Below are 14,501 nucleotides of genomic sequence, written 5' to 3'. Positions count from 1 at the left end.
GGGAGTGCGATCTGCGTCAGGCGCGCAGGCGAGAGTCAGTGCCGGGGGTGGTGCGAAGTTTCCTGAACAGTCGCCGGACAGCTCGCAGAGCCTCGCGGAGGGTGGAGCCCGACGGCGGTGGAGGAGGCCAGGACCAGGGCAACAACAGGCGCAAATCCCGGTGCAGGGCGCGCTTCCACGGCGTTCCGGCGGCGGTGACCCAGCCGAGCGGGTGCGAGACCCTGAGAGGAGGAAGGCCCGAGTGCTGTCGGCTTTTTGTGCTACGTCATACCGGCGCGACGCACCGGTCGTTTGCCCTGCATGGCGCAGCGAGGCTCTCGTCGCGCAGGAGCTGGCGAGACCAATCGAGCGGCGACGAGCGCGACGCGCCGCGGCGTCTCCTGCGCTAGCAGAGGGCCTTCGTTTCGCAGGCTGGCGCCCAACCGGGCTGGCGAGTCGATGTGCGATCAGATCGGAGATCCAGACGGCGGGTGGGTTAATATTGCGGTGCGGCGGCGGGCATCCATTGGCTCGGCGGACGGGGGGGTGAGGTCGCGGCGGCGGCAGGCCCTGTTGCGGCGGCCGTCAGGAGCGCGGCAGCTCGATCGTCGCGGCAGCTGTATCATCAGAGGGCGAGAAGAGGACGAGTGTGCTAGGAGATCGAGGAATTATAGGGAGATCTAGAATTCAGGGCCGCTAGCCGCACGGGGTCTGGTGCGCGCAGGGGGACGGCAGCAGCGCGGCCGCCGGTGAGGACCTGGAGCGAGGGCGGGAACCCTGTCGCCGCGAAGCCCTGTGATGTAATCGCCAACGGCGTTTGGCGCCGGAAGCTGCCTGCGAGCTGTGGCAGCGGCGCGCCTGAAGGCTCAAAGGTCGCGATGCCTCGCGCTGCGCGACTCAATGCGCGCCGTTGACTCGCCCGCGATCCGCGTTGCCGCGGCCTTCACTGCGCCGGCGCCGGTTGCGCGCGCGCAGGGCAGCACGGCACGGCCTCCGCAAGCAAGGAGCCCGCTATTGACACAGGCAGCGCTCGTGGGCGGGCGAGCCGCACGACGGGGTGGGGCGTGCCAGAAGCGGGCGCGAGGCACACGTCTCGAGAGATTGGACGGCATCGATCGATCGATGCACCAGCTGGAGTCCAGGGATGCGCTGCCCGCGCGCGAGTCGTGGCGGGCGGCGCGGAGAGAGGCTGCGCGAGCCGAAAGCGGCCGCTGCCCGCGCCCATGAGCTGCTGCGCGCGGCGCCGCCTTGTCGTTGCCGGCGCGCGAGGGGGGGTGCTGGGCACCGAGACTCGTACAGCGGGGGATGCGGCCGGGGGCGCGCCCGCTGCGCTCGAGGGACGAAGGGGCCTGCGAGATCCACGCGAGCCGTGGCTTTGCGTGGGGCGCCAGCCGGGCCTGCCTGGCGTCTGAGTATGCCATTCTGATGCGCTTTGCGAAAGCCCATATGCGACCCTGGGCAATCGCACAGAACCCTGCTGGATGCGCGCCCTGGATGCCGCCCGTCCTTCCCTGCCCTTCCCCATCCGCGCCATAAGAAGCCTCTGCTCGCCCACGTCTCTCGTGTCCCCGTCCCAAGACAGCAACTGCCAAACACCAGCGCATCCAACCTTCACCCACATCTCTGCGCTCTCACAGCCTCTACCAAGCCACCGTCGCCCTTTTACCACGGCACGAGCGCACTGCCTCTTCTCCCAATCCCTCACCCAGCACGGTACCGCCCACCGCCAGTGTTGCCGCAGAGACCCAGAGCGCCTTCCACGCAACCACGTCACCGCCCCAGCAAAGCGCCTTTCCGCTGCACGGGTCGCCCCGCTTATCCCGCTCGTCGCTACCGTATACATCGCAAATCATGGACGGCAGGAACTCCGTCGGCCGCCGCATTTCGCTGTTGAACGAAGACTCAGCAGCTCCAGCTCCAGCTCCCGTCAACCGACTTCCCTCGCTAGAGCCGGGTCTTCGTTCGCGCACGTCCAGCTACACCTCTTCACCTTGCCTCTCACCACAGACACCACAACTTCTCCGCAGCGATTCGACCGACTCGGCGGCCATGAGCTCCCCGTCACCAACCACCCCCACCTTCAACTACGAGGAATCGCAATCGCCCAACATGTCGCAGCTGCCCTACTACATCGGCCCCATGCCCTCCGTCAAGCAGGAGCAGATGATGCAGCAGTATCCTCCCATGATGCAGCAGGCCTACGCGCAGCACCCTCAACCCAGCCAGGTCTTCATTCGCCCTCCCGGCACTGAGCGCCAGCCCATGCCTCCCACGCAGCCCCGGACAAAGAAGAACCAGTACCCGTGCCCTCTCGCCTCCTCGTTCGGCTGCAAGGACTACTTCACCACCTCGGGCCACGCAGCACGCCACGCAAAGAAGCACACGGGCAAGAAGGACGCAGTCTGCCCGGACTGCCGCAAAGCTTTCACGCGCAAGGACAACATGGAGCAGCACCGCCGCACCCACCAGAACGGCCGCAACGCACGCAACGCCTCCAAGACGGACGACGACAGCCGCGTGAAAAAGGCCAAGTCCGCCCCCCGGCCCAAGCCCTCGCCCATCCAGTCCGTCCAGGGCCAGATCCAGCTCGCGTCCATGGTGGATCCCAACCTTCAGATCAGCCCGCGCTCGAGCTTCAGCGGCGCCCCTGCCGTGCAGCCCATCGGCGACTACGTTACATCGCCATACCCTGACGGCATGAGCTACCCGCCTCCGGAGCACTTCCAGCTGTCGCCTGGATCCATGCAGGGCACGCTTGGTCTCGAGGCCCTCGCTCTCGCTGCCGGTGGACAGCGCAAGTTCGATGCATAGACTTCGGGCCGATCTCTTCTCACTTTTGCTTCATCACATGGGCGGCGTTGGCGGCCTCGCTTCGGGCATCTTACAAGAGATGGTTGCTTTGCGGGCCAACACATATTCCCTTTAGTAATTCTTTTTTTTTTCTCTACATCTATTCATTGACTCACGAGCATTGCACGCAATAGACGCATGCCGTCATGGCTATGACCGGAGCAAACAACGGGCAAAAAGGCGTTAACTTCCGGACTGGGGTTCTCAACGGATCTTCTTTCGAGATACACACAAGGCACGGGTTCTGGTTTTTTCTTTTCTTTTTTTGCTCGGAGCAATCAGCGCGGGGACTGGAGCCTGGTGGGTTACCGGTACTTCATGGGTTGATATCCTTGGCTTCTCAACAAGGCGGTTGCAGAGACAGAAGTGGGTGAAGGGTTACATCACCGGAACCATGGTTCTTCGGATCTGCGGGGGGAGGCATTCACAGTGGACGGCTCGCATCACACACACACTATTCATTTCATTATTGTCATTGTAACATTGGCCACCTCCCCACCAAATTTTTTTGTTTCATTTTTTCCGCCAGCCGAGCAGAAGCCGTCCGCGGAAGTGCCGGAGGTAGCGCACGAAAGGTTATGAAAGAGCGATCACAAGCAAGAGAAACTCTTTGCTATTATTCATGAAGTGTAGTATATTACAATGGCGATCCGCGTCCGAGGCCCATACCAGAACAACTGGTAGAAGGGGCAAAAGGCCCACCACTAGCTGATTGGGCTGGACCACAACAGGCAGAAGGGTGGAGACGGGTCGAAAAAAAAAATAGCAAAGCGAAAAAGCGTCCCTTAATTCTGTGCCACTCACACGACTCGCATTGCTGACGTGCATCCATCGTCATTTTCCCGCAGCTCTGGACGGAGTTCGGGGATTTCCCAAATGGAAGCGTGTGGAGAGTCGTCGTCTCAAAACAACGCAGGGTCACGGTGACCTGTGCGCCCTTTGGAAAGGGAGTACATACCCACAATCATCTCATCAAAAGGCGCGGCGGAGTCGTCCCCGGGGGCAGGGACCGGCACACAAGTCACAAGGCTCCGCGAAAAATTCATCAAGCACAAAAAAAAACATTGGGGCCTCTGCCTTGCTGCACGCGGCGGCGCCGGGCCTGGGGGACGGGAATGAGGGGAGGTGCGTGCGTGGACACGAGTGGGTTTCGTCCACTGTTCCCATCAGGCTTCAGCAGGCTTTTTTTGGGGAGGGGGTCCCGGGGGCGCGAGCGCACGCTTGCTCCCCTTTGAGAGAGTGGAGTTGCCGCAAGAAGCGAAGAGCCGGTTTGCCTCTTTTGCGGGCGGCGCCGGAGGAGGCCGTTGGGGAAGAGGCGTGAGCGTGGCAGGGGTGTTCTCGGCGCCTGATGAGGGGAAAGGAAAATGGTGAGAGCGAGAGAGAAACCAAGGGACCGGGGTTGTGGCTGAGCTGGCAGGCGCGCGTTGATTGAAGCGGTTCCTGGCGGGCGTTTATTTTTTTTTTTTCCTGGCTGGAGAGAGAGGGGCTCGCTCGCGCTGTTTGCTACCGACCGGCGCGCACGACCGACTGCAGCGCACAAGCCCTTTTTTCCCTTTCACGCAACCCAGGGTTTTGGGGCGCGCCACACACATCATCGGTCGCGGGCGCCAGCGCGAGGGCAGCTGGTCGAGCCCGCGGTCCATTTCGTGCGCGGTCCCCTGGCGGCAACGGGGTCCCGCTTTGGCCCTGGAAGCGTGCAGCTGGTGGTGCCGCAGCCCGGCAGGGCTGGCTCCCCCCCGTTTCCTCTTTTGGGGAACCGCCCCAGGCCAATCTATCCGCAACGACAGCTGCGGGCTGACCGACGGTGAGCGTCGACAAACACCACGCACGGCGGGGCGAGAGGTCAGGTCTGGGAGTCATGGGCGCGCCTGCATTCTCGCAGCGAATTCCCATGGCTGAGGCGGCGGCCGTTTGCAGCAGGGAGGAGGGGTCGTCGTGGCAGGCTGCCGCCAAATGGCCGGGCACCACCACTTTGCTTTTGTCCCCCGCCCGCGAGCCAAGCATTTCAGCAGCTCGGCTGCGCCGCAGGAGCGGCAGGACCAAGGGTCGAGTCCCTGCAGCCGGTGGTGCGCTGGTATTCCCTCGACACGCCCTGCGCAAACTCCGGCGCGCAAAGTCCGGCCTGCGCCTGCGTGACTGGCCCGCAACGGGCAAGTCATCGTCGCTGCTACTCGTCCATCGCCCGATCTCGTTTGCGTCCTCATTCCCGCTGCGTGGCTTGCTCCGGCGGATGCAGCGATGCTCTCCCGCCCGCCAACTTCCAACCCACGGTCCGTCTTGTCAGCGCTTGCGACGCTGCGCCGGCTAGCGAAACGCAAATTCGACCACTCACCTGCTTGCAGCATGTCTTCCCCCGCCGAGCGGCACGGCATGAACACCCGCAGTGTCGGATGACCCCGGTGCCTGTCCCTCGATGCCTCCAGCTGCTGGCACGCGACAACCGACGCAAGGGCAGCTTTGTGCATTGCCATCGACAGGACAGAACCGCCGCCACGACAGCAATCTCCCTCGCTCTCGCGTTGCAGCGGCTATCTCAAACGCGCCGCCCGTTGCCCAAGCAATCTGCCGTGCGCCGCAGCGGGACTTCGAAACAAGCCGCAGCGGCTCTGCCCGACCAGCCATGGACCCCATCACGTGTGCCAGATGTGTAGGCATCGCCGTCAGCATTGCATCTCGCATGGCGTGAGACGCGAGATCCCTTGAGCCTTTCGCTGCCCTCGCTGAGCTGTCATTTGCCCTGGAAGGCAAGCTTGCTTTCTGGGTGACACACGCCCGCTGTCTCAGCCTTCTCTTCCTCTTCAGGTTGTATATCCCACTTGCAGCGAACAGCCTGCTGCTGCCCGAGATTCATGCTGGCCACAACCTCACACCGATCACTGGCATGGCAGATACGGGATGCACTTCGACCTGCAAGGCTTCCGAGACTCGATGCGCGCAACGGTACATGCGCACCGAGAGCGTAGATCTGCGCTGCCTTTCGAGTCAGCGTTGCACTTTGATATCCGGTTCTTCCAGCTGCGATTCGGATATCATGCCGCTCAGCTGGTCGTTATCGTCCTTCTCTCGGCCAGCCGGCTATCGTCAGCCTTTGCGAAATACGTCCGAGAAAGAAAAATCCCGCTCCAGACCCCGTCCTTCCCCATGTCACATCTTTGTGGATTTGGGTTTGGATGCTCTGCGGATCATCCGAACAAAGTCCGCTGTGGAGTTCAGTGATGACTCGCGCGGCCATCTCCGTCGTCACTGCTCTCTCCCTTATTTCTCCGCCCCTTCAATCAGTCAGCGTCACCTCAGCTTCCATCAGCAAGCCTTCGACTCATGCTCCGTAGAAGCGCCTATGCTCGGACCTGGTTAGGCCGCAGCAGGACGGTCAGGCGCTCGGAAAAAGGAATTCTGCCCGCCGGGACTGTCACGTCGTCCGAGCTCTTCGATCTGAGGCTCTGAGGACCGATCTCCGCTGCCCTGCATTGTTGCCGCCTGTCTTTGACTTTTGGGCCGGCATCCCCGGGTTGCTTCTCCTGGCGATCACGGATACCGCACCGGTCCGCCGCCCGCCGTTGGAAAAAGTAAGAATAAGCAAGCATATGCTGCGGCTGTGTATACTTGATGCCCACCATCGCCCCCCTCTTCGCGCGGCTTGCCGCATTGCGGCGCAGCCCAGGTGTCCACCTTGGTGTGCCCACGCCACGCGCACGTAGCCGCAAAACCAACAAGGGGAATGCGTAGGTAAGCGCGTGGTTCTCCCACCCTTTCTTTTCTTGGCCTCTGTACCAGTCTCATCATCTGCTACTCCTGTTCATCCTCATCTCCTGATACTTCGGGTGCTCAGGCCACTGTCGGCTTTCATATTCATGCCGACCTTTTTCTTCCTTGTTTTTTCCTTCTCCACTCCATCTTTTAGACTTTTTGATGTGCAGATGACTTGCGTGGAGATGTTCTATGCAGGGGGAGCTTGCGTCAGGTAGGTACACCACACCACTTACATCTCACCGCCAACCCGCCTAGCCGCAGGCGCATACGCTATACGGCTTCCACATACAGAATCTTTGGACCTCAGCCCCCGAGGGCATGAGCTTACTACATAGCCCAGAGAGACACTATCTACGGTCCCCCTCATGTGGTACACGGCCCGGGAGCATCGTTCCCGCGCTCGTACCCTGTCCGGCAACCCGCAGAAAGCAGAGTGCAGGGGAAGGTTCAGTCAGACTCGACGGACCGCAACCCCCCAATCACAGCCCAATACTCAACTTCCCAACAGTCACCTCCACATGCAACCTGCCTAGATCTCTCTTCTCCCCTGCGTCCCCGTGAGCCCTGCAGGATAACGAGAGCCGGACAAAGCCGAGCCCAACCCGGAACCACGGTGCGGGCATTACAAACCGGAGCCGGGTTACACAAAAGCCCTCCCATCGGAAACGGGCGAGAGAGATAGTGAGGCGCGGGAGGTAAAAAGGGCAGGACGCGAGTGGCGTGTGGAAAGAAGGAAAAGAACCAAGCCACCCCGCCTCCTTTTCCTTTTTTTATTTCTCCGCAGCCACCGATGTTTCCGATTGATCATGACCTACACAGCCCGGGAGGGCGGCTGGACTGGCCGGGTAAAAAGATGTCCCGAAAGGGAGGGAGCGGCCGGGCGTTGGAAAGCTGAAGCATGCAAGAAAATTCCCTGCGCCCTCCTCCTCCAACAATGCCCCCAATGCCCTCCCTCCCCGTTATACGTCGCCCTTTGATTGCTCTGCTGATGCACGTAAGACGGGCAAGTGATTGAAGACTGAAGGAAACGAATTGACTACTGTAGAGAACATGATATTGTTGGATGACGAGAGAGGATCCTTGACGGCGGACGCTTGCGCAGAGAGCATGTGGATCGCCATGCAGGTTGTGTATGCAGGGCTATCGTGGTTTGGAGGGGGCTCGCTAGGCGAGCCTTCCGTCAGCCTTTGCTCGTCGTGTGGCTTTCCTGCGGGCATGAGGATGAGGGGAGCGCGCAAGGGTAAGGGAAGTATGCATGTTGTGCGCCCCTCCACTTCCCTCCCTCCCCCCAACACATTTGCGAGAGAGAGAGGTGTGTGGGCTTATCTGCATGTATGTTTATGTACATGTACATGTACATGTACATGCTACCGCGGAGCTTGGTCCGGTGGGCACTTTTCCTGGCGCCGGTATACCGTCTTCAGCCGGCTGCAGAGGGGCAGCAGCAGCTGTCTTGGTTCATTACGCACATGTGCGTGGACCCGTGCTGCACGCGGCAAAAGGGCTGGCAAGGGGTGGAAGTAGGGAGGGGGGGAAAAAAGGTCGAACCGCTGGGCTCACGAGGCTCTGGCGCCCCGGCGGGAAGAGGGGGCATTGCATGGCATGGCACGCGCTAACGTACATTACATATGCTTCTCCCATGAGACGAGACGTCGGTCGTTGGGTGGTGGAGGGCTGTTGTTGCTACCGCTGCTGGCTAGCCACGGGCTCGATCCAATGGGTTTGCTGGAACGTCGTACAACGGCGGGAAGGCAGAGAGAGAGAGACTGTGTTGCAATGCCCCACGCGCAACGCAGCCCTGGCCAAGGATCATGGCCGTTCAGGGTTCTTCTGCAGTTCAAGGAGCGGAAAACAAATGAATGACATATGTGAGCAATCGAGCGATCGAAACGGACATTTTCTTATTCTTGTTTTCTGCGTCGATCGTTCGATTCTGTTGTTGCTTTTTTCCTTCTTTTTTGCTCATCGGTTTTTTTCTCGTGGTGTGCATCGTCTCCGCCGGTTCCGCCAGCTTGGCTCTCCTGATTCTTTATCGTTTCTTTTTGGGCTAGGAAACACAACAGCCAGGGAAAAGCGAGCCGGTTAGAAGCGGAAGAAAACCGTTGGTTGTGAAACATGCAGCTTTTTTTCTCCTTCGGGTTCCTTTCCCACTTTTTCTTAGTCTTTTTTACTATGACCGCCTGCCTGCCTCATGGAATCTGTTCTACTGCGGGCCCTTTTCCTTGCTTTACGTATGTTGCGTCTCATATGATCTTTTTATTTTTCGTGCGTCACCAAACCCCTTGCATGTACGATTCTTCCGCTTCCCGTTGGCCGCTGCCGTATGTCGTACCGTTTCGGCATACGAACATGTCTAGCCCAGCCAACGGGGAGAGAGAAGAAGAAAACAACCCCCCCCAAAAAAGTCGACTGCTCACATGGCACAAAAACCAAGGAAAAAACGAAACTGGAATTCGTACCCAAGGTTTACATGTAGGTGGGGAGAAAAATATCACGCCTCTGCCGCGTCCTCTCTCTCTTTTGTCTCCTTCCGGAATAATAATAGAACACACGTATACGTACATGCGTACATTCATGCATAACATCGGGGCTTCGGCTCCTCACTTACCCGCGCAAAGGCGGGTAACCTTCCCTTTTGTATGCGGGCATGCTTGATTGGCTCATCTTGCTTCTTGCTTTGCCTTTCCCTGCGCGTCTTTATTCTTTCGCCCTTTCCCTTTTTCTTTCCCTAGCGTGGAGGCTGCCTAAACTTTTGCCCTGCGCATGGTCATCTCCCGCGGGAAGCCACTGTATGTATGTACATACTTTTCCCCACCTCTCTCCCCCCCTTGCTTCTGGCCGGCCCGCTGCATGGGGAATGCCAGGCGGGTATGTAGTGGTGGGTTGCAGCGGCATCAGCGGGACCCTGAGCAAGAAGTGTCGCGGGTATACATGCTCCTTGTAGCATGTGTGGCTGAGTACGTTGGTACGACTGGCCGGCGCGAGGCGCGCGCGCTGTGAGGCAACGAGCTTCCCCTTTTTACTTACCTCTTGCCTTCTCCTTCTCACCGGTGCGTGTGCAAGATGCCGTTGCATATGCAGCGGTCCGTCCACGTGTGTAGCAATGGAGGGTTGTTGTGGTTATAGTGGCTTGAAAGAGCAGGGGTCTTGGTCACGGAGGGCGACGAAAGAACTTGGCTCTTTCTTGCGAGGATCATGGTGTGGCTCATTTGAGTGGGTAATTGGAGGCCAGGTCTGCATGCGCTTTGTGCGAATCAGAAGGCCCTCCAACTACATCCAGATACGGCATCTTAACTGGCCCCATGTGGTGTCATCTGTGGGGAATTGGAAGGGCAGCCTCTTCTGCAGCGTATCTTGTGCCCTTCGTAAGCATCGTGATGGTTTACGGCTTTCCATAGCTAGTATTCCGCGCTTCCTATGCGGCAGGAGATGCCTTTCGATGGTTTCTGTTTTCGTGGTGCACGCGTGAGACTCGGGAGTCGAGGCTAGGCTCGTATGGCGATACGAAAAACAGAGATCCGATAAAATGACGATAGAAGAATGACGCGAGGATCGATGGGCCCGTGATGATTCGCAATGGGCTACCTGACTATTGGGTACATAGTCGCTGCCTTTTCCCTTTTCCCCTTGGCTCGGGGGTTGTAACGGTAGCATGAGAGAGGATGGTGGTGGTGATCTACAAAGGCGTTAGGGGGTTAGTGTACCCCGAGTGCGGCTGAAGTCGATCGTGGGCGCAATCGGCGATGAGATGGAATTGTCCCTTTTAGCCACGAAAAGTGACGATGGTTTATGGTGGGTTCTAGCTCCCGGCCTTTCAGCTCGTGCCGATCGCGGAGAGCAACAGCCAGGGTCCGATCAGTGAGGCATGAGCTTGCGTAGTCAAATGTGCGCGCAGCGCGTCTGCTACGTATGCATTAGCTTTGTTTAAAGGCACGTATTCTTCAATACACTATTGGTTTGAGGTGGGTGCGTGCTGGTTTATTTCGTAATCATCTGCAGTTGACAAGTGTCGATATCGGAGGCAGTTGCTCACATGAGCATGTGTGCTAGAAAGGTCAGCCCGCAGCAAAACAACTTCCTGAGCAAATCTACGATGAAGTATATCCGGGCTTCTGATTGGCTGGCCGCCCTTGTTCTGCGTTATCAATCTCGAATCAGGTAGCAGAGCCTCTGACGTCGCGGTCCCAACCACAAGCCAACGCTCATCACATCTGTGCGCCACAAAAGGCTCGGTCACACCGCTCTCGATGTGTAGACGTGCTGGACGAGGCAAACGGCACGGACTCGCGGGACTCGTCATTCTATTGTAAGTACAGTAGGTATACGATGTTCGCCTCGCTTGTGTGTCATATGGCGACGCTCTTAAGACGCTTCGACCTTGAAGATCGTCTCGATTTGACACAAAGTCGGCTATAGCCATTTAAGGCTGCCCTCTAAAATTGGAACTCCCGCATGGATGATCTACACATGAGCTCTACCGGCCCTTTATTTTCAATGCCCGTCACTTATTTCTTATCCTTGCTTTCGCCCGCGTTCACGGCAACCGCCGTCGACTCGCTCGTCCCCTAATGTGGCCCGTAGTCACGCCGCGCTTTGCTACTGTGTTTGGACTTGATGATACTCATCGTTGGCAGGATGCTGATCATCACTCCGCGAAGATACTGGCAATCTTGATTGGCTTTTGGTGCCGGCAATTAGAGCATAGGTCTGCTGATCTATGGTAGACGCGAATCGGGTGAAGCGCCCGCAGTGCTTTATGTGTGTCCGTTAGTGAAGTACTTGGAGCCCTCCTTCCGGCTTTGATGCGTCCCCAAAGATTGGATCTCGAAAGTGACATCGCAGTCGCGGAGACCTTTAAACCGAGCGGAGCAGCTTTCAAGTATCACTCGTGACCACGGGGAGGGAGAAATGGCACGGGCCCAATGACTGGGAGCATGTGTGTATGTGCAGATGCCGTCCTTAGGAAGGTAGAGGTTCCCGGGAGTCACACGCCCACTATGCAACGCCGAGATGCTGGACATGTGTGCACGTTCCCCTTGACACGCCTTTGAACACACGTACCATTTATCTCGTGGTCTGCTGTTATTGTTTCATTCTCCTATCGTTTGGTTTAAAAGGGAGAGATCTTCTATAGCTCACTGCAAGTGCATATCTCAAACAATTGGGTGATACTCTTCCGACAGAATTTACTCTCTCTGCTCTCTAACTAGTTTGGCGTGTGTGCACCTGGGCGGGGAATCCACTGCAAATCACTGGCTGCTCCAGTGGCAACATATTCATTCCACAGCTCGTAGAAAGCAGTCAGTTGAGGGTCTTCCTTATGTGCAAAATCCGCATTATGTTGAGCACCCAAAATTTGCGGTAATGGTGATGATTATAATGATGGCGGTTATGGTGAAGACCACATTCAGATGATGATGATTGCAGAAGTATATTGGGGGACAATCCATCCACTCCGTGTGCACTCAACCACGAGAAAGATGAGAGGAGTTGTACAAATGTGACCTGGTGAGACGCGACTAGTTTCGCAGATTACTAGCAGACCGTGACATGATCCATGGAAAAAATCAGAGAATCCGAGCCTTTATAAAGCACTTTTCAATAAGACCTCCACGAGCCAGAGACGGGGCAGCAGCACCGCCCACTCACCACCCTAACATTCTGTCAAGACCACATGACATTGCCAGCTTCCGATGGCCCCATATGCTGCCGCTGTCACCAGACCGAGACGTCACTCGTCCAGCAGCCACCATTCTCTCGTCCCGTCGGCCAAGCTTAAAAGCATGTCCTTCCTCCCATCGACGTACTCCGCAAAGCAGCAACCACTGTGTCCAGAAATACAGCTACCAGGAGTTCACTTTTTTTTTCCTCAGACATTGCCATGACACTTGTTCGGCGTGCCTCTTCCTTTTCTATCTCTATGCACGGGTCCAAATCTGGGGTCGACTACGATGTGCTGAGTCCCGTAATGGTGTCCAGCATCAAAAGCATATGATGAACAAGGGCACAAGGGTCTAGTGCAGAAGAACATGTGCATCAACGCAGAAAGCAGTAAGAAATAAGCTTGTTTGCTCACTTCCGAAGACCATCAAAAGATCGACTAGCATCGTTTAACATTTTCATCTATCGTACAGGAGCATCGCATATCTATAAGTTCTATCGTCGACCAGAGCAGGGAGCTGATAAAAAAATATCCACACAGCCGTTTTTTTCCGCAACCACCCCCATTGACCTCAGTCCATTTTTACACTCACCCCAAACAGAAGAAAGAAGACAATACAGAAGAGAACCAGCCAATCCCTCCAAACACCCAGCATCAAGTACAAACCTGCCACTCAAAAAAACGAGCAGTAATCCCACCTCTTCATCATCAACTCGTTCACTCCTCATCCTTCTTCTCCCCCAGCACGCCCTCAGCACCCTGCCTGATCCTCTCGATCCTCGCCTTCTCGACCTCGCTCAACACGAACCTCCTCATCCTGCCACCAATCCTCGGATCGACGACCATGTCATCAACCCAAACGCTCTCCTTGCCCTCCTCCCGCTTCTTCGCCGCCTCCTTCCTCACGCTCTTATGCCACTCCTTCTCCTCACTCTTCAGCACGCGCTGCTGCTCCCACTTCTCGTCGCCGTCATCATCCACGTCCTCGCCGACCGGCGCGACGCGCTCCTCCGCGAACTCCGCTTCAGGGCCGGCGAAAGGCCGGTTAGCGGCGAGAACGGCGGCGGCGACCTGGGCGCCGATGTCGTCGGCGAGGCGGCGGCGGTTGAGGAAGCGCCACATGCGGACGGGGGTGTTGAGGAAGCCGAGGATGTGCGGGTAAGGGATGGGCGCGGACGGGGCGAGCTGGGGCGGGCAGTTGGGCGAGAGCGAGGCCGCGGCGTAGTCGGCCGTCGAGATGTAGGGCGGCGGTTGGGTGCGCTTCTTCTTCTGTTCTTCTTCCTTCTTCTGCTCTTCTTCGGTCTTTTGCTGTTCTTCTGCGGGCTTCTTGTCCTCCTCTGACGAAGGCTGCTGTGCGGTGGGCGAAGCGTCATCCGAAGGGGTCGAAGATGCCGGAGGAGGGGTGGTGGCGGGAGTGTCTTCCTGGGCAGCAGGCTCCGGCGGCGGCGGTGGTGCGTCCAAAGGTCCCAGCCAGCCCTCATGCAAGCCACGTACATACTCCTTCCACGTATTCCGGCCGATGACGATGTCGCCCTGCACGCCCGACCACTCCTTTATGCCCGCCCTCGCCCGCGCCTGCAGCACCACGGTATCCGTATCCTCCTCGACGGGCTCCGCGCTCGCCTCGCCGCGCGCCTTGCGCAGGTTCCGTATCTTCTCGGCTGCCTGCGCGCGCACGTCGCCCTCCCGCCTGCCCTCGATGGCGTCCCAGTCCATGGCGGCGGCGACGAGGATGGGCTTGACGTACTCGATGAAGTGCTCGCGGGCGCCCATCAGGCCGTCGGCGGGCGGGCCGGCCAGGTAGACGGTCATGCGGCGCTGCATCTCGTTGGTGGGCAGCGGCTCGCGTGCCAGGTGCGCGACGGCATCGCAGTACTGCTTCTGTATCCGCTTCTTCTCGCGCCGGTCGTACACCAGCGCCGCCGTCCACGAGCCCGTGATGGTGAGGAAGATCATCCAGTTGCGAGAGGGGAGTTTGAAGCGGAAGTTCGGTAGGCCTGTTGTCATCCCGAAGGCAGTCGTGTTAATGTTATGCGGGTTTTCATTCTGCAGGGATTGTATACGGGCTGGGAAGAGCAAGTGCTGGTGCTGGTGGTGGTTGCGACGGACCCATCATCTTGAAGACCGGATTGCCTTGCGAGGCGCCCGCTTTTGCGCCTGCGTCGGCGGCGGCTTTGGCCGCGCCTTGGGATGCGGAATTGGGGTCGGCCATGGCGGGGCGGCGGCGGCCTTGGAGGTTTTTGTGGTGAAGGTTGCGGAA

The 14,501-nt window shown here is 58.4% G+C and overlaps 2 protein-coding genes across 2 annotated transcripts; one reads left to right on the top strand and one right to left on the bottom strand.

Moving 5' to 3' along the window:
* Positions 1 to 1,830: 1,830 nt before the first annotated feature.
* LTHEOB_3151 (Zinc finger C2H2-type protein) lies at positions 1,831 to 2,790 on the top strand (the record flags this gene model as incomplete). The annotated part of the gene is made up of 1 exon (XM_035512043.1): positions 1,831 to 2,790. The coding sequence occupies one exon, from the start codon at positions 1,831 to 1,833 to the stop codon at positions 2,788 to 2,790; it is 960 nt and encodes a 319-aa protein (XP_035363044.1).
* Positions 2,791 to 12,958: 10,168 nt separating this feature from the next.
* On the bottom strand, positions 12,959 to 14,453 carry LTHEOB_3150 (Mitochondrial import protein; the record flags this gene model as incomplete). Its single annotated transcript, XM_035512042.1, has 2 exons — positions 12,959 to 14,238; positions 14,351 to 14,453. The coding sequence occupies 2 exons, from the start codon at positions 14,451 to 14,453 to the stop codon at positions 12,959 to 12,961; spliced, it is 1,383 nt and encodes a 460-aa protein (XP_035363043.1).
* Between the last annotated feature and the right edge of the window lie 48 nt (positions 14,454 to 14,501).

Source organism: Lasiodiplodia theobromae (assembly GCF_012971845.1).
Source record: "Lasiodiplodia theobromae strain AM2As chromosome Unknown scaffold_8, whole genome shotgun sequence".
Lineage (NCBI taxonomy): Eukaryota > Fungi > Ascomycota > Dothideomycetes > Botryosphaeriales > Botryosphaeriaceae > Lasiodiplodia > Lasiodiplodia theobromae.
Note: the sequence above shows the minus strand (reverse complement) of the source record. Positions and strands in the feature narration are given on the sequence as shown.